Here is a 21,088-nt window from a genome sequence, read left to right on the forward strand (position 1 = left end):
TTTCAGATTAACATTATTCCCTGCAGTTACTTTTTCCTCATTAACCCCATGTCCAATGTGTGCTAATGAAGAACACAAAGTGAGGGAGGATTGGTATTTTCCAGATTGGTTGGACAAGGGGTAGTGGAAAATCTGATATCCTAAAAATGGTCACCTGGGTCACCAATATGAAGAAGTATTTCTTCCATTATAATATTCTGCAATTAATTTATTCCCCCCCAAATCAGAAAGGAATGATAGGACAATTTACAGACAAGGATATTCTGGACTATGGTAAAGCTTTTCTAGATTAGATAATAGTAAGGCATTTTCCTGGTAGGAGAGAGTAGAGAGCGATGGGACTTAACTGATATTTTGATGGATAATATTTAGTGAATCACTTCAAATGGAAGTGGAAATCTGAGTGACTCCAATAAATTAATCTAAAATGTAATAAAGAACACACAGTCAAGTTTCTTTAACCTTTTATCCATTTTTTCTAGTGAGCTACACTTCCTGATTTTATAAGTGTAGGGCCATTTGGCAGTAGAAAGTAAGGCTTCATTTTTTCCAGCCTATACAGAATCCTATTCCTGCTCTATCAGACAAAATCGCATGTTTGATATTAGGGGGAAAATCTCTAGATGAAATATATTCTAATGTACTATAATTGATACGGTACTTGTATCCTGCTTATATTGAAATTTGGAAGTGAGAAAAGTAATGAATTACAGTTTGGTGATGAAATTACCTCATCGTAAGATAAAAAATTCATTCATTTAGAGAGATAACTATAAGAAAACCTACTTTTCTATTATAATCATCTTCAGGTAGTTTGAGGCAAAATGACCTGTGCTTTTCAATATAGATCATTTAATTTTATAATATAAAATAAATTTAGCATTTTAATACAGTGTTAGTCATGCATTTTTATATTTCCTTCTCCCATACTAAGAATTTGATGCTTCTAATCTTGGATCCAGGAATGTGAATCCTTGGACTTTTGCATAACATAGTAACATGATTGTGCATTTTTCTGGGCAGAGTATCTGGAGCTTTCGTCTAATTCTAAAGAGATCTCAGAGTGATCAGGGACCTCTATGGCAGCAGAAAATAAGAGTGACACAATGTGGTAAGAAGCCAAAAGTCCATTTGATATCTCATGATGTTACCGTCCAACTCTCTCTCTTGTTTTTTTGTCTTATGGATAACATAAAGTTTACTTTATTTTCCAGCTTTATTGAGATATACTCAGTATTGCAAAATTGTCTATGGTGTGGCATGTATACATTGTGAAACGATCTCTCCCTAACAAGTTAATCAACACATCCAGGCACATCTTTTTCTTTTTCCTCCAAATTCTTAATGTTGTCCCTAGCTGCATGAGTACCCCATGACCAGTCTAAACCTGACTTGATCTCTTTTTTTTATGTTTTTATTTATTTTTGAGAGACAGAGAGAGACAGCACAAGCAGGGGAGGGTCAGAGAGAGAGGGAGACACAGAATCTGAAGACAGGCTCCAGGCTCTGAGTCAGCACAGAACCCTATGTGGGGCTCAAACTCACGAACCATGAGATCATGACCTGAGCCAAAGCCGGATGCTTAACTGACTTCATCTTTTTGAAAGGTGGATTTCAAGTCTATGAATCCATTAGAATAAGGTGAGAATTCCTGCTTCAGACATTTCTTTTTTTTCTTGCCTCTCTTTAGCCTATGTTAAAGAAAATACTTCTCTGAATAGTAGCATCATCAGACATTTATTCATCCATATATTTCTAATTTCTAAATATCAACCATTAAAAACTTATTTGGACAATTTATCAAATAATTCCTATTACATATTTTTAAATGGGTGGGATAGTGTTATGAGCTAAGATCTGTAAATATTACATAGTTTTTAAAATATTTATTTATTTTTGAGAGAGAAAGGGGGAGAGAGAGCGAGAGAGCAAGAGAGCGAGAGAATGAAAGAGGGAGAGAGAGAGAGAGCCCGCACAAGTGGGAAAGAGGCAGAGAGAGAGGGAGATCAGAATCTGAAGCAGGCAGGGCTCTGAGCTGTCAGCACAGAGCCGAATGTGGGTCTTGAACACACAAACCGAGATCATGACCTGAGCCAAAATTGGATGCTCAACCAACTGAGCCACCCAAGTGCCCCAACATTACGTATTTTTAACTGGAGTACATTTTGAAGGAAAATAGGATTTATGCTATTTTTTAACTCAAAAAAATTTAGTTCAGATAAAGTCATACAAATGTAGCAACATGAATGAAGTTAACAATTATAATATTGTGCTATGTTTGAATTATTAGACTAGAGTAGAATTTCTTTCCCAATGTTTCCAAGAAATAGATAAGTGCCTCAATAAAATTTAAGAAAAGAAAATAAGGGAAGAAAAGAAAGAACAAAGGAATAAAAAATGAACAAATTAATACTTTATGATAACACTATATCTGTAAAGTTTGGGGCAGAGAAGAGTTACATTTATTTAAGTGTGTTTTGATATTTAAGCCAATTTTCCAAGCTGTTTGCCTTGAACCCACAGTCACAGATCAGTACAAGAAGGAGAACAAAAGGCAGCAGTGAGAACTTTAGCCCAAAGGAGAGATCTAAAGGGCCAGGAGTGAGTGGGAGTGAGGCTCTGATGGCAAAACAAAGTTTGGAAGAGTCACAAAGCACGGCTGAGTGGAAGTTGTGATATATAGAAAGGTGACAGGAGGCCGTTGGGAAGGAGTTGAGAAATGAACAGACACACAGAAAAGTGGATCATTTAATGTTGAAGATACTTCTCAAGAGACCCTTCTGTGCCTGGGACACCCAGGATGGAGTTCTTTGTAAGACCCTGTATTACTATTTTTCCTATTCTTAATATTTCCATGAGAATCTAATCCTAGTCTGTCTGCCTGTCTGTCTCACTTCCTCTCTCTCCATATGTGTTTGTGTGTATGTATAACTGTATACAGAATAATTATAAGTATTAATATAAAATTTAAAAACTATATAATAGTTTATGATTATGTTCTTCCTTCCATTCATGCTTATTTGATCTAATCTGAGTGAATCACTTTTCACTTTAACCAGAAGGGTCTAACTGAAATAGAACTACTCTCTCCATAGCGTACGGAATACTGATTAAACCTATAGCTTTGTTGCCCAGGCAAAAGGAACCTGAAACTCTACAGTGGGCATTTCAGATGGTATTTTGCTTTTATTCCTGAGAATAACCAATATTACGCATTCATTACTGTGTCAATCCTTTCTTTTTCTTTTGCAGTCTACTTTCTAAATATATCTTAAGATGTTGCATTATTAACCATTACTCCTCACTGTGAGAATGGCCAGATTATAATGTAAGGAGGCATCAGCTTGCTGTTAGATGAAAGAGTATTCCTTAGAGTGTCTGGCAATGTATAGTTTCAAAATATGTTATTTTAATGTTCCTACTCCTACCATAAAAACTCTGTCACATGTTCCTACTCCTACCATAAAAACTCTGTCACACATTCCTTACCTATATTTAAAACAACTGCAAAGTACTTTTCACCAAGGACAATGCATTTGTGCCATGAAAATAAGAAAGTAGAAGGAAGAAGTTCCTAGGTAGAACAGACTTATGAAGATATTACTGAATGAATAAGTATCTAAGAATGGGAAGGGAAAACTGTGCCTGCTTTGCCACTAAAAATATATTGGAAAATACTTACTAAGAGAAAATAAGTCCAGAGTTGTCTGTGTGATAAGATACAGGAATATAACATGCTTTAATGACAGAGAAGGCTAATGCTAACTTAAAACCATCGCCATCTGCAAGTGACTTGTTCCATCTTCTCCAATAGAACGTGAGAGGTCTTTAGCAATCGGGCCTTCATATTTTGATAGTTTTCCTGATAAGAAGGCATCTGACCCGCTCATCTTTTGCTGCCAGACATTGGACAGCTCAGGTCGCCATGCTCGCCTTTAGTGTCCTCACTGGTAAAATAAGGATTAGTTGCCACAAGTAGTTTTCAAACTACCTTCTTTGGAACCCCATGGCTCTTAAAATTCTTTAGGGAATTGGCAAAAAAAAAAAAAAAGTATTTTAAATTATTTCCTTCCTAACCATTAAAATTTAAATTGCTTTGGAAACCTATTAGTTGCCCTGAGCTTAAAAATTCCTTCCAGCTCTACAATTAAATGAATGTGTGTAAATAGGTGCGGGGATAAAAGCTTTAACATAGAAAATGCTTTTTAGTTTGGATTTAATTCCAGAGTAGCAGAGTATCTAAATGAAGAGTTTTTGGAAAAAAGATGATCTCTGCTCACAGAACTTAAATTGACTATTTGCTCATAGGACCTAAGGCTAACATTATTATTCTTATAGGTATGACCTGTGTTTCGCCCTATTTTGTAGGTTCTAGAGAAAGAGTTACTCTCCTTGTGTCAGAAACTTGTGCACTTACTCACCAATTGTTGATTCTAGTAATTCAGTGTATTTCTTTGAGTAAATACTATTTCTTAAACATGGACTTTTAAAAGTGTGTTTCCCTTTTAAAATATGTTTGTGGTATGGAGTTTCCTCAAAAAGTTAAAAATAGAACTACCCTATGATACAGCATTACATTAGTAAGTAATTTACCCAAAGGATACAAAAATAATAATTCAAAGGGATACATGCCTCCTGTTGTTTACAACAGCATTAAAAACGATAGCCAAATAGCTCTTTCCAAGTTGAAAAGAGCCCGTGTCCATCAACTGATGAATGGATGCAAAAGGAGTGGTATATATTTACAATGGAATACTTACTCAGCCATAAGAAAGAATGAAATCTCACCATTTGCAATAACATGGAGCCAGAGAATATTATGCTAAGTGAAATAAGTCAGTAAGAGAAAGACAAACATCATGTGATTTTACTCATATGTGGAATATAAGAAACAAAACAAAGGATCGTAGGGGTAAAAAAGAGATAAGCACACCAAAAAACAGATTTTTAACTACAGAGAACAAACTGATGGTTCCTAGAAAGGAGGTAGGTAAGAGGTAAGGTGAAATAGGTGATGGGGATTGAGGAGGGGATTGAGGGGATTGTGATGAACATTGGGTGTTGTATTGAAGTGTTGAATCACGATTATGTATACCTGAAACTACTATTAAATGATATGTTAACTAACTAGAATTTAAATAAAAAATAAATTAAAAAAATAAAAATATGTTTGGGATAAGATGATGTCTGTACTTTTCATGAGGACTAATTTCACCTAAAACCTTCTCCTATCTGTAGCTTGAATATGGGTTTAAAAAGAATAGTTGGCCACTTCTACTTGTGGGAGGTCCTCCTTTCATTTTTAAAAGAATCTCACTTTGATCCTGAAATCAACGCTTGTTTAAAACATGTCTTTCTCACGCTTCTCAAACTTCTCAAATGAAACATAGATTAGTACTGAGAAGAGAAGAGAAGAGAAGAGGAGAGGAGAGGAGAGGAGAGGAGAGGAGAGGAGAGGAGAGCAGAAGAGGAGAGGAGAGGAGAGGAGAGGAGAGGAGGAGAGGAGAGGAGAGGAGAGGAGAGGAGAGGAGAGGAGAGGAGAGGAGAAGAGAAGAGAAGAGAAGAGAAGAGAAGAGAAGAGAAGAGAAGAGAAGAGAAGAGAAGAGAAAGAAGAGAAAATGGAACTCATCCTGAGAAGCATGCTAATACCATATGATGTTTACTATCACCTTCAGTGTACCCTTGCTAATAGGACTGATAAGGTTGGATAAGATTATTACATAAATCTGTGTGCTCAAAATTTGTTTTAACCTAAACAATGATAAGTACTAGTTGGAGAATGCATACTCTGGGATCAAAAATGTGGTTGAAACAACACATATTCTAGATTCTATTATTCTTGTTATAATGGAGTAATTTAAAGTTCCACATTATGGCAGCCAAATACTAGAACTCCAAATTTCAGAATAGAGAAAGTGATGAAAGTAAAGAAACAGAGGGCATCTGGAAAATAAAATGAATTTTACATTCATAATACAGAAATCTAAGAGTATGCTGGTTTTCAAGAATCTCCAAAGCAATTTGTCCTAAAAAATAAGTAATCTCCAGTTATGTAATATTAATAACTGATTGGTTTTATAAATAGAAATACCATAAGTGATTACTTTATACACACACACACACACACACACACACACACACACACAGAATTAGAAACTCAAAACACCCGATGATAAACACCAAATGAAACTATGCAAAGGTGATATTTCCTATGTTTTATTCAAATGTAATTTGTCACTTATTAATAGCTTTGTAATTAAATGCAAACGTCTAACTGGATCAAATCTTAGGCATTCTATTCTTTTACTGTCTCTTGTAGAAAACAATGCACTGTTGTGAGAAAATTAGGACTGTAAAGTCTGGTGAGTTTTGCTATGCCATGCTACTCAGGCTATTTATGTAGCTACAAAACCTTGCTCAGCCTCAACCTCCTCCTAAGCATTATACACCCTTAGTCTTGTTATGAGGATTACAAAAGGTCATGTCAATAAGCTACCCACCAGAATGCCTAGCAGGTCATAGAGTCTAAACAAATGCCACAGTCTTTTCCCAAAAGAAAAATCTCTAGTAAAAGATATACACAAAGAGAGTAGAAATAAGCTATTAGTATTTTATCTTTTCTATTGAAAACCATAATAAAATGAATATTACCCTCATAATTGACTACTAATGGCAAATAAGAATGGTTACTGACACATTTATCACTTATGTGAATACTCTGAATTCCCACATAGGTTTATCTTAATATTTCTGCCATTAAGGAAAGGCCTTCACTAGTATTTGTGCATATTAACTTGACAACATCTGTATAAATGACTGTGTATCTAGTTTTTACAGGGGTAAGTGTTCATTGAATACTCTGCTTTTTCTCCTGTGTAGTATTTTATTGTATTGTATTTAACTATGTAATTTCTGATTCATTACAAAATAAAATACTCACCTTGGAACTATTGCATGACACAGAGTTCAAACTACAATCTCTGGCACCTATCATGTTACATTAGATACTTTCTCCCACATGCTAAATATAAAAAGAACTCATTAAACTAACTGTGGAAGGCCTCAGTAATTCTGAGAAAATAGTGGTCTAAATGCAGGGTCTTTCTCTTTCTTTACCCACTATAACATACCAGCATATGTTGGCTGAAATAAAGGCTGAGACCCTCAGTAGCTTTTGTGCATGAGCGGCTTTGAGTTCTCTGAGAGGCCTAGGTAAAAGAGCTGACTGGTGTAGGCCTTCATTGAGTGGGTGGGTGGAATGATTACATGAAATTCAGTGCTGGAAAACCCCAGAATGGTAATGATAGAGTGAATATTTGAGAAAGACTTTGGCTTGCAAAGAGCTATACTTCATCCGAGTATAAGGGTGCCACACAGACTTGCTTTGAGGAGGCCCATTCTCCCTGCCAGCCAGAGACTAAGAAGGACCAGAATGAATGAGCCCTTGAGTCTAGGAAGGTCAAAGGGGACTGGAGAACAAGAAAGTAATTTTCAGGTTCTCACCAATTTTTTGGTGGCTTGCCTGGTTCTACATTTTCAGTCCACGTGGGGAAGATTGATTTACTTTCTAAGACTTTAGAAAGTAATGTCTGATCACTAAAGGTACCTAAAAAAACAGGCCTAAATCAAGATAGAAAAAATGGAAAGAGCATCTGGAGAGAACAAGAGCAGTCGAAAACCTGTCCTGTGAAATAAAGCTACGAGAGAGGATAGAAATAAACCTAGACAGAAAAACAGAAGAAATACCTAAGCCAGTACAGTTATAGTTTTTTTCTAAAGATACAAGACAAAACAAAAAGTAAGCACAGTATCTAGACGATTCCATCTAAATAATTCAAGGGAATGGAAAACAGCATCATCACTGCTAAATCCTAAATTTGTGGTTTAGAAGACCATGTTAACACATGAACAAAATGATAAGAGAATGAAAATTAATAGAAAAAGACAATTAAAAAAAATGATTCAGGAGACTTGCCATAAGCTGTAGGAATTGCCAAGGAAGAAAAAGAAAAATTATAGAAAAAAGAAAATATACAAATAATAGGGAGATAATTTCCCTGAAGGAAAGACCTATGTCACTGCTTACTGATTTGCAGGCCGGACTGATGAGAAAAGAGCCAGGCTTCAGCATATTCTGGTAAAATTCTTCAACTCCAAGGATAAGGTGAAATAATTCTTCAAGCTCTCAGAGAAAATAAAGAAATTAGGTGCACAGGACAAAGCTCACACACAACACTGGAAGCAAAAAGATGGTAGAAGAGCATCAAGACACTCCTGATAGAAAGGACTGCACCTCAGATCCCTGTGATCCCTCCAGACATCGTTCAGCTGAAAAGAAGGCAAGTTATCTGAGGAATGCAAAAATGCTAGTCTGTCACTCATAAATCCCATCAGAGGAAAATAACTGAAATAAGACTCAAACCCACCCAACTAACCAGATTACCACATAACCAGATTTACAGCCCACCTTCTTATTTCCTATCTCTTCCTACCTCACCTGCCAACACCATTCACAAAGCTCTGGGAGCACTAGAACCTGGAGTGTGGAGAAAGTGGGACTTTCTGCTATTCCCAAGCTATAAATTCTGGGAGAAGTGAAGGTTTGAATTGCACTGAAATTGAAATCATAAATTGGAACTAACTGGACTTAAAATAGTTTTAATAGGAGGATGAGTGGAGAGCTGTGATTTGCTCAAACTATTGGTAATGAATAAGAAAGGGAGAATGATGTAGTTACAGAAAAAATAAAACCAATTCCTATTTGTACGATACTGTGGACAGACCATCTAGTAACCCTTTTCTATTTGTCCTTTAAGGAATCATACAGGTGAGCCTTGAACAACATGGGTTTGAAATCCACAGTCCACTTATATATGCTTTTTGGGGTAAATACGTTATATATAAATGTAATGAAATTTATCTCCCTTATTATTTTCTTTTTTTAATTTTTTAGTGTTTATTTATTATTGAGACAGAAATAACAGAACATGAGTGGGGCAGGAGCAGAGAGAGAGGAAGACACAGAATCTGAAGCAGTCAGTACAGAGCCCGATGTGAGGCTCTAAGCCACAAACCATGAGATCATGACCTGAGCTGAAATCGGATGCTTAACTGACTGAGCCACCCAGGCACCCCATGTGTATGATTTTCTTAATAATTTTTCTCTAACTTACTTTATTGTAAGATTACAGTATATAGTATATAAAACATACCAAATATGTGTTAATTGACTATGTTATCAGTAAGGTTCTGGTCAATAGTAGGCCAGAATTAATTCTGTGAATTAATTAAGTAGGGGAATTAATTCTGTGAATTATACATGGAATTTCAGCTACGTAGGTGGAGCTGACACCTCTCCCCCCACACTGTACAAGGGTCACCTGTAGATGTATCCTCACATACACTATGTAGAGAGGTTGAGTGCAACAGACAGAGAAAGGACACAAAACAAAGATTAGAGATGATATAGATACATTTATATAATTAATTATATAATAAAATTATTAGTTCTGTACTGAGAACAAGTAATAATTTTAATTATTTTCTAAGTCATAGGTCTATATTATCTATTATAACTTATCAGATAAGAATACTTAATGTTAGATGATTATAAATTTCTCCAAATATAATCAGAATATGATCCTAGTACCACAGCACTACAGGGAACACTTTTGAGCAAGTAATAATTACATAAATACATGTGGCTTTGTGCTTAGTGCGATTAGTTCCCACACTATTTGAATATGGTTCATTATGAGAAAGAAAAAAGAATGAACTGGCTTTGAAGAGAGCAATCTGAGGAACCTCTTGACAACATTTTACAACAATCACAACAATGAAGAAGAAATTTGCACTGACGTGCAAATACTTTATAGATGGAAGCAACTTAAAAAGACTCATGACTATTGAAGAATTTGGTACAAAAAAAGGTATCAAGGGAGAAAAGTAGTTCAAGAATCAGACTCTGTTAAATAAAGTATATAGTTTTTAGCCGAATAAGATAGGATTCTGTTTCCTTCTCTGCATTGAATTTTATTTTTTATTCTCTTACCGATCATTATCTTGCCTGTAGGATGTTGCGGCAATACATGCTGAACTGTCATCAGCCTGGCAAAATGTAGCTGTTATTCCCTACCTTGTCTACAGATCTTGCCAACTACCAGCGGTACCTTTATTGACTGCTGGGTTTTTACTTAGTACATTGCTTTCCCTATATATTCACTTGCCTAAGAGACTGTGAGCAAATTTTCACTTTTTATCAAATTATAGCATGAATTTCAGGGACACATTCTTAGGTTTATAGTATTTCAAAATTTCATAAAATTTTTTTCAGTGCATGAAAGTTTAGATCTTCTTTTTCCTAGACTGAAAAATGTTCTGCTTTTCTTTTCTATTTTCCTTATATCTACTTTTCTGGATGGTTGTTGCTATTAAGCAATCAGTGCCATTTTCCCATGTCAGAACTAGGATTACAGTCTTTGAGGAAGAGAAGGCAAGAATGTCCTTTCTGCTTTTACTATAAAGAGAGAAAGAATTTACTTTTCCTCCATAGTCACACTCTTGAAAGGTTTCCTACACAGGTTTCTAATCTCAAACCAGAAATGATACAATATGCCCTAATTGCCCCATTTTAAGAATCACTACTGTCACCAAGACATATATCCAATCTGATGTAGGACAGAAATAACATGGAATGATGCACTGTTTTCTATGTTGAATTGTTTCAATATATTCCATTCTCTTACTAACGTACAATATATTAAAGTCATGTTGAACATATATACAATAATGTTTTTTCTTTTAATGTTTTTTCTTTAAATGATACAAATCTCTGGTGATGATCACTAGAGGCTGATCCCAGGTCTGACAAATACTTTTCAAATCCTTTCAGTTCTGTTACTCTTATAGCGCTGTCTAGCATACTGCATTGAGCAAGATTCTTGAGGCCCTGACCAGGCTTAGTAGAAACGAGTATTGTGATTTCTTAATTCTGTCAACAGCTAACTCTTGAGCTGGTAACAAAGTAATCTTTTTATTATACATAACATAAATCTACTTTCTTATTTGTGTGGGTGGAAACTTGTCCTTTCTTCTTTTCTATGCAAGAAAGAGGCACCTAGGTGGCTCGGTCAGTTGAGCTTCCAACTTTGGCTCAGGTCATGATCTCATGCGTCATGAGTTCAAGCCCCACATGAGGCTCGCTGCTGTCAATGCAGAGCCTGCTTGGGAGTCTCTCTCTTTCCCTCTCTCCTTGCCCCTCTCCTGCCCTGGCACGCTCTTTCTCTCTCTATCAAAATAAATAAATATCAAAAAGGAAAAGAAAATATTAATGAATAAACTCACATTTAATGAGCAGGATTTGCTGAAACTTCATAAATTCTAATTGCAAGGCAATATATTATGCTTCAATCACAAGTTCATTATTAAGCACTAGTAAAACTTCATAATTCAACTTATTTGAAGGTGATTTTAACAGATTTAGGAAAATGAAATACAATGTCATGATTTTAAGGAAATCTGATGAAAAGGGTTGGAAAAAGGGAAGTTATTCAAGGATAATGGGGTCTCATTCACAAACTACAATGTAAATGTTGTCCCCTAGCATTGGGCAAGGCACAATCTGCCCAACAATATGTGGCAGTCTTAGTGTCTGAATATAAAGGAAAGGATAAAATATAATACTGATAATAAGGATCACATTTATTTGCCCCTTTACACAGTATAAGAGAAGAGAAGGGCATTAACATTATTGAAACATATATTAATTTAGGATTTTATATCCTTTTTGTCACTGTCAAATAATTTAATATGCCTAATCTGCATTTGTAAGAAAAATCAGCAGTAAATGAAAACATTTGTAGATTATCTGCTCAAAATATTAGAGATTTAAAATTGGGAAAATGCACTTTATTAACGTTTTATTGACCTGCCACTCTACTTGTTTTGATAAGACTAGTGACTGGATGGAAACCAACAAGTTAGAAATTTTCTCCCAAGGTAATAATAATGATTTTGCCTTTTAACAATTCATGTAAAGTACTAAAACTCTGTTGCTTTATAACATCTTACAGCATTCAGACTTGTCATGAAGAGTTGTATGTTCTAAAGTCAGGAGTCCTGGACAGTTACAACCTCTGGAAGGAGGACAAGCTGGGTAAATGTTGGGGGCGGGGGGAGACCTGGGTGGTTCTGTCTGTTGAGCGTCTGATTCTTGATTTCGGCTCTGGTCATGGATCTCACAGTTTGTGAGATGGAGCCCCAAGTCAGGCTCTGCAATGAGTGTGGAACCCGCTTGAGATTCTCTCTCCTCTCTCTGCTCCTCCTCCACTCATGCTCTCTCTCTCTCTCTCTCTCTCTCTCTCTCTCTCTCCCTCTCAGAATAAAAAAAATGTTAAAGTGCGGGAGGAAGATAAAAACTTTGACAATGGAAAGACACTCCATTTTGTAGAGGAATTAGATGGCAGTGGGAATCCAGAATCTTAGTCTACATTGGCTTTCTAGGTAGTTCTAGCATGCCTCTGACTGGTTATAATTCTTCACCTACTATATTTGTAAATTTTAATGTCCTGATATGTTAGCATCTCTGTAGACTTTAATATCAAATCTCAAAAGAAGGCTGGATCACCAAGTAATTTTTTATAATAACAGAAGAACTGGTTGTTCATGTTTGCCTCCTCTGGTTGTAGTAAAGAATGAAGTAGACAACTGCCATCCTTTGCCTGGCGCTAAGGCAAACAGGACAAATGGAAAAAAACATCATTGAATAGATGGACTTTCACTGATTGTAAAATCTGCTAATACAACATTGAGAGATATCAGAGGAGTCATTTATTTTTTTTAAAGCTTATTCATTCCATCATGTATTCAGCCATTTTTATTTATTTAAAAAACATTGTTTTTAGTTTATTCATTTATTTTTGAAAGAGACAGAGACAGCACAAGTAGGAGAAGGGCAGAAAGAGGGAGACAGAATCCCAAGCAGGCTCTCCACTGTCAGCGCAGAGCCCAACGCGGGGCTCAAACTCACAAACCGTGAGATCACGACCTGAGCTGAAACCAAGAGTTGTATGCTTAACTAACTGAGCCACCCAGGCACCCCTAAAAATATTTATTAATAAATAAATTAATTAAACCAGTGAAACTAGACAATAATATCTGACATTTATATTTTAACAAGAAAAGCAACAGTAAACAAATAAGTAATATATATATATGTGTGTGTATGTGTGTGTATAATAGTTTATAAGAGCTATGAGGAAAATCAGTAGGTGAAGAGGGCTAAAGCATACCAAGACAGGGAGCTGCAGTGTTAAATCAGGTGGCCAGTGATACTGTGAACAAAATATAATAGGACTGTACAAATGGAGGGAGGTTATTTTGGACCATATGGTCAGGAGAGAATTTCCTGCATTGCTAACTCGTGAGCGGAGACTTGAATGACAGCCGTGTCAGTATTTTGGAGAAGGATCTTTGAAGGCCTTTGTGAGGAGTGAGCCTGGAGAGCCTGGGGTACTGGATGAACAGAAGCCAGCATATCTGGAGCTCAGAAAATGAGCCGTTGGACAGTAAGAGATAAAGTCCCAGAGATAAGCAGGAACAGGTCGCACTAGGCAACAGGGGAATTCTGGTCTTCATCTGGATGTGTACAGAGAGAGAATCTTAATTGTGGGTACTATTCCCCCAACCTGACCCAAATAGCTATTTATATCTGCATCACTCCAGATGCCTATTAAGCAGCCATTCCATCAGTCAGACTCGCAAACAAATAGTTGCTCTCCATGCACAATGCTAAATGATGGGAACACAAGACAGACACTACCAGCTCTGCCTTCAGTGGAGAAGTTATAAATGAAATGACTGCAGGTATCACAAGGTCTAAAAGTAAGTGAGATGTAATAATGGCATTTACATCAAAATATGGTTAACCTAGCCTACAACTTAGGATCTATATATACGGAACAATGAAACAACATTTCATCTTATATGTTTCACTTCAAAAAGTCATCCCAAGATTCTATCTACTATAACAATAAAACAGATCAAAAATATCCACTTACATTATATATATATATACATATATATATGTATATATATATACACACATGCTTGATATGTCCTTTTGTATACATTACCCTACTTAGTATTCATAAAAACTGTGATAGAGGTCAGTTATAATTATCTTCTCTTTAAAGATGAATAAGCTGAAGCCCTGAGAATTTAAATTATTTGTCTACAGGCATGAAATGAGTTAGTAATATAGGTAGGTAGTCCTAGCCTTCTTCTACAGCGCCTATATCACTAGAGACCTGATCTGACTAAATATAGGAAAGCCGTGTGTGTACCCAACAGCACTAGGCATTTAGTTTGGAGGCAAATGGAAGAGAGAACATAGCATCCTCATGCCTATGAAATATGGGATCTGTTTAGGAAGGCGTTCTGATAAGCATGAGATAATAAATTATGCAGAAGGTCTGTGTGCATATAAAGTGAGGGAACAACCAGAATGGTATGGGATTATTCCCTAACCTTGTCTTGAGAGAAATTTTTAAACTGAGCATATAAATACATTATGTGGTTAGATTTTGATGCTTTTACATTCTGAAATTGTTTTTTTCTCTTTCCCCATTCTCAAAATCACTGCCAATCAATAGATCTTACCCACCATTTCCTCTTAATTTATTGCTTACTTTAGAAATCTACAGTGTTTCTTCATTGAATAGATTAATCTTAGCTACTGTCTTTCTCCTCTGGCAAAGACTTCTGCCCAGGCACTCCAGAAAACTTTACTCAGCATTCTCTTCCAGTTATCCTATTCCCAGCTCTAAGCCCGATGCCAAGATTTCTATTTGAATGACCTCTTCCTAGAATGCTAAATTGTCAACCTTTATAAAAGCTTCATTCACTTAACCTTCCTCTATTTCTTAGAAAATCAGTAGAGAATTCTATACAGTATGCAACCCTGAATTCGCTACCTTACTAAATGAACAGAGCATAGTGACTTTACTTTTTCCAATTTTTGTTTAATGTCAACAAATGTCTGGCTCTATTAATATTGACTATTTGACATGATGTTTTATAATGAGTCAGCACCTGGCATAATGTCAGATAAGAATACATTTGATATTTTCAAATAACATCATTGTCTTGTTACAAACATTACATATTTAATCTTTCCCCTCCCATTATACCTGCTTTCTTTATTAACTAAAATTGCCAATAATACATGTCAACTACCAAGTGATTAAGACACAAGAGAAAAGTATACAACTTCAGTTATATGTATATAATTGTGTTAACTGTCTTATTCTTCATAACCATGAACTGGTGTGTGGCATGTGATATAGTGAGGACACTGCCAAACCACCATTATGTGGCAACATGCCAGGTCCTATGCTAAGTGGTTGTTGTATTCTATTTTGTTTTTACCTTCTTATCGACTCAATAAATAGTCTGCAATATGACTTTCTGTCTAGAAACTCAGTGAATATCAAAGACACATTTTTAAGAACCTTTTGAGAAACATCTTTGTGAAAAAGGAAAGACACTTACAGGAACCAGGAATTTTTTAATCTCTTCCAATGCATGACTCATTCGTGAATAAGCTTCCCCAGGTGGAGCAAACACTTCAATTAATACATGAAGTTCATCACTCAAGTGGGCATATTTGGCTTCCCCACTCTTCCTTAATTCTTCTTCCTGTGAAAGAGGTTATTTTTAGAAATACAAATCCACCCATTTTGCATTGATTTAACATTTACTAAGAATATGACAAAAGGGAATAATCTAAGCAAATTTTCCACAAGTAGAAACCCTCTGAGAAATAAAAATCTGGCATAAGCCATTTAAAGATTTAAAAATCATTTTTGAGTGTTTGAATGATTTTTTTAAAAGCTGGCATAATTATCATCTACAATAGATTTTAATCAGCTAAATGAAAATGCTAAGCCCTTGAAAAGAAGTTACAGAAATGCCATTATTTTTTCAGTGTACAACACTCAATTGTGGAAGAAAAGAGTTACTTTTGTGTCTGAGGAATCATGTCTTGCAGATAATAAACTAAAGATCATCGCTGTTCTTTAAGAAAACCAAAATTTTCTAGCCACATTTTGAGAAGTGGTGAAAAGGTTACGTGTTTGCCATTAAAGTATGTGAAACGAAGGTTGATGGTCCAGCCTAAGTCCCCACTGGCCCAGATTGTCATCGAACTTCATACTCATATCTTCTCTATCATTTGCTACCTCATTTTGGTCAATAGGTGTATATTAAAGGGATGGTGGCTAAGCATTATGTTGGCATTGATTCAGCATGAGCTATATATTTATCCAACAGCACATTTCTATCAGATCAGGTTTTTTTGTAGTACTGTTCCCAGGTGATTTTTGGAGCCTGATTAATATAGCACAGGTGCACAGGGAATCCGCACACAATTCCATATATTTTGCTAACATGTGTAGGGTGTTTGACGCATATCATCTCTAATCTCACAATAACCTTGCGCATTATACACAACTCAGATTAAGAAGCTGAGTTTAAAAGACTTTAAGCAGCTTCAGCAAACTTGGGATTTAAACTCAGCACATTTTGCAACCAGATCTGCACTTTTCTAGGATTTCAAGGAAGTAGAATTTTGGTTAAAATGTGAACATCAATAATCATGTTTTACTTTTCTTGCCTTCCATCCCCAATAAACTAGTAGTTGTTTCACTAAATTTCTAATGATAAAAACTAAGGGGCACGTGGGTGGCTCAGCTGGTTAAGTGTCTGACTTCAGCTCAGGTCACGATCTCACAGTTCATGAGTTAGAGCCCCCGGCAGGGTTCTGCGCTTAGAGCCTTTGTAGAATTCTATGTCTCCTTCACTCTCTGCCTCTCCCCTGCACAGTCTCTATCTCTCAAAAATGAAAACAAAAAGTTTAAAAAATATTTGAAAAAAACTAAAAAGGAATTTTTAGCTTTATTTGGGGATTAATTAGAACAGGAACATGGATAGACTGAAACTGGATAAATAATGGCAAATTTGCTACTGATTTCCAATAACAACTATATGACCCATGTTCACGTGCTTATCTGATTAGGAACTAACATCATTTCAGGGTTACTGGGTGGCTCAGTTGGTGAAGCGCCCAACTCTTGATTTTGGTTCAGGTTTGATTTGTGAGATCAAGTCCCAAGTCAGGTGGTGTGCTGATACCACACAACCTGCTTGAGATTCACTCTCTCCTTCCCTCTCTCTGCCCCTACTCCACTCACGCTCTTTCTCTCTCTCTCTTTCAAAATAAATAAAAAACATTTATAATCTTAAACAAAAAAAGAAACTTCCATCATTTCACTACATGGAGGATCATGAAAAAGATGGGAAAGGGTGGTGCTTTTCTGTCCGTCCCCCATCCACTCAAAGCTCTCTAACAGTAACACCTTTCAGCCTAATAACACACTCTCCAAGTGTCCCTAAGCACTCTTTTGGCTTTTTTGTGTGTGTTATTTTAAAATGTTTTTTATGTCTTTATTTATTACTGAGACAGAGAGAAGTAGAGCATTAGTGGAGGAGAGGCAGAGAGAGAGGGAGACACAGAATCCAAAGACAGGCTCCAGGCTCCGAGCTGTCAGCACAGAGCCTGACATGGGGCTCGAACCCATAAACTGTGAGATCATGACCTGAGCCGAAATTGTACACTTAACTTACTGAGCCACTCAGGTGCCTCAGCACACTTTTGTTTTAAGTTTATTTATTTTTGAGAGAGAGAGCATGAGTGAGGAAGGGACAGAGAAAGAGAGAGACAGAGACTCCAAAGCAGGCTCTAGGCTCTGAGCTGTCAGCACAGATCTAACAGATCATGAGACTATGACCTGCGCAGATATCAGAAGTCCAACTCTTAAGCCACTGAGCCACCCAGACACTCCTCCTAAGCATACTTTCTAACTAGGAGTTTTTACTTAAAAGAGTTTTCTTAGTGCCCATTTCTCAGTTTAGGGAGAAGTAGCACTGGTCTGAACAATTATGACTCATGGAATAGAGTACACATTTCTTTCCTCTTTGGGTTCTGCGGGGAAGTAAGCTGCTCATTATCTCTAGGGTCAGCTTCATTTGCACCTAGGTGTTGAGGTGGTTAAGTCAGAGGGTTCTTCATATTGCCTCCTTCTCCATACTTCCTAAGCTGATTTCCCACTCATTACTAAGGACTACTGGCTAGCTAAATCTTATAGTGTCTGCATACTATGAGGTTTAGCATTCATATAAGAATTACAATATTTATTTTAAAAAATTTTAATGTTTATTTATTTTTGAGAGAGAGTGAGACAGAGTGTGAGCAGGGGCGGGGCAAAGAGAGAGGGAGACTCGGAATCCAAAGCAGACTCTAGGCTCTGAGCTGTCAGCACAGAGCCTGATTCAGGGCTTGAACTCACGAACCGCAGATCACGACCTGACCAGAAGTCAGATGCCTAACTGACTGAGCCACCCAGGCACCCCAAGATTTACAATACTTATTTTAAAGGCCTTCAAATAAAATAAGCCTAGCTAAATATCTCTGCAATTGAGACTTTAGGCTGATGTTCATGAACAAAATGTAGCTTACTATTAAAAAGCACATTTCACTCCCCTCCTCCATCACCCTTTCTACAAGCAGATGAAGACACCAGGTCCTTAGATACTAGCAACTCCTGGAGGTCAAGCATTAGTCAAGATTCCAGCCAGGACTCAGTACAGTAGGTGTTAGCAAATAGAAAGACTTTAAAGGAGGAAAGTTAACACAGCAGAACCTACTTACTACTGGTTATTTAAAGACTAAACTTTACATCTTCAAAGTAAGTTATATTTGAACTCATATATTAAGATATCTTTAAAAATTTATTTATTCTGAGACAGAAAAAGGGAGAGAGAGAGAGAAAGAGAGAGAGAGGGAGATGGGGAGAGGGAAAGGGAGAGAATGAACAAGAGAGGGGTAGAGAGAGAGGGAGAGAGAGAGTCTCAGGCAGACCCTACACAGTCAGCACAGGGTCCGTCACAGGGCTCGATCCCATAAACACAAGATCAAGAGCTGGATGTTCAACCAACTGAGCCAAGGATAACTTTTTACAGAGTAAGAGTTTCCCAAGCTTTAGTTTCTTTATCTGTGAAACTTAGATAATAATCATGAGGTCACAGGATTTTGTGAATATGGAGAAGATTAAAGAACATTTTGTATATTAAAATGCTCCACCAATTTATTATAATAATAAATACTGTTTCTTATATTTTAAGTAGCATTTGAAATAATGTGTGGCTATTTCAACAAAGACCAACATAAATGTAACTTACATACAAAGAACCAACAGTTCTTTCTTTCTCAAGTAAGAGTCTAAGCTGTAAGTAGCTAGAGGAACAGGTGGATTGTCTCTTTGCTCTTATCCAGGGATTCTGGTTCCTCCTCTCTGAACTCAAGCAGCCCTAGGCTGTTGCTCTCCTGTGGACTGATGAATAAGGCTGCCAATAATCACTTCTAAATTCCACTCCAGGGAAAAGAGAAAGAAAACGTAGGCAACAAGAATCTTATTCTCAAGGACATTTACCAAACATTCCAAAGCTCATTTATGCTCACATTTCTTTGGGAAAAGTGTACATACACAGTGGCTCTGGATGCCATGGAAGCTATGATTGTAGTTTCAGCTGAGCAGCCTCGAGACTACAATGTAAGGGTTTCATTTATGATGGAAAGAAATGAGAGTGGAGATTGGATGACATCCAGCTGTCTTTGAATCCAGTCCTCAGTCAGGGCCAGTTAAAACAATCCTTATTTATTAAATCTCATCTTGGTGAATAGCTAGGCAATATCTGCCAGAACGTTCAAATTTTATTTTCAAAAACAGTACCATACCTCCAGTTGGGTTTATAACGTAAACCTCTGACACTCATTTGAATATGGGCAGACATCACAGCCATCCTGAGTAACACAAGTGTCTAGAAACCAGTAAGTACATTTATAGTAATTGCATATCATCTCTTGAGGTATTTCTTAAACAAGAGTTCCAAATATATTTTGAAAGAAAAGTTTATCTTTGCAGTCCATTCATTATCTGAGAAGTTGATTGTGAATGGGGCAGTAAGTAGTATTTTCATCTTTTCTCCTCAATATCTTTTGCATGTTTTATAACAAAGATCATAGTACCCTAGCAGGTTACACTAGATACAAGAGGGGTCATAATAGCAAGAGGCATAAAAAATAAAAATTAAAAAAGATTAAGAAATTAGAAATGTTCGAAAAATCTTGGGTGTAAATCAACATGGCCTGTTCCAAAGCTAATTTACAGAGGACTGAATCTCCACCTAGTAAAAGCACAGAAAAGGGCACAGGGAATAAATCAAAAGAATGTAAGATGCACATGCTAGAAGGTGAATCAATTTGACGTGATTCAGATTTCTGCTTAAAAGACTGCACACTCAGTTGATATTACTTAATCTTCCATGAAAAAGGTACATTTATTCCGCTGAGGATATTTACTTGAACCACTGACCTTCAGAACATGGTTTGTGGTGTTTAGTTATTACAAAGGTATCATGAGCTAATTATTTCAAGTACAATTATTAGTTGCTAAACATAAGAAATTCAAAACAAAGTCATTATGTTGTTTTAAATATCTCCAAACATTCTACTCCCATGTTATATCCTAAGGCAAAATATAAGTAAAACATATCAGTTTTTACTAGTTATTTTATACAGAATAGCATGGCACGAAATAGAGTTTAATTTGAATTGCGTTCATGTGTTTAATTGTTAAAAGGATTTTTACGGAAACTTTCTCTTAGGAATTATCATTTGTATTTTGTCTTCCACAAAAGAATGCTTCTGACTTGGAAATAGTTTGACAATTAGAAAATTTTCCTCTTAATTCAAAACAGCACATTCACTGAAGAAATCTTGAAAAAAATCCCCCGAAGTACAAATAGTTTAAAAGATATCAACAACCACACAAGTTAAGATACACTATTAGATTTTCAGTGTATTTTCTTCAAGCATTCCTTTACAAGAATAGCAATGGAATTGAAGTCATAATTTAAATATTGCTTCTCAGGTCATGGGTATGCAAAGTACCTTCTATAGATGAAGTCTGTA

The 21,088-nt window shown here is 36.3% G+C and overlaps 1 protein-coding gene across 1 annotated transcript in view; it reads right to left on the bottom strand.

The window, feature by feature from the left end:
- The window catches only part of KHDRBS2 (KH RNA binding domain containing, signal transduction associated 2), a 543,955-nt gene that overhangs the window by 253,599 nt on the left and 269,268 nt on the right, over positions 1 to 21,088 (bottom strand). The window contains exon 4 of the mRNA XM_029944584.1: positions 15,550 to 15,696. Within this exon, the coding sequence (XP_029800444.1) occupies positions 15,550 to 15,696 (147 nt within the window). The remainder of the gene's footprint in view (positions 1 to 15,549; positions 15,697 to 21,088) is intronic.

This window comes from Suricata suricatta, chromosome 7 (genome assembly GCF_006229205.1).
Source record: "Suricata suricatta isolate VVHF042 chromosome 7, meerkat_22Aug2017_6uvM2_HiC, whole genome shotgun sequence".
NCBI classification, from domain to species: Eukaryota; Metazoa; Chordata; class Mammalia; order Carnivora; family Herpestidae; genus Suricata; species Suricata suricatta.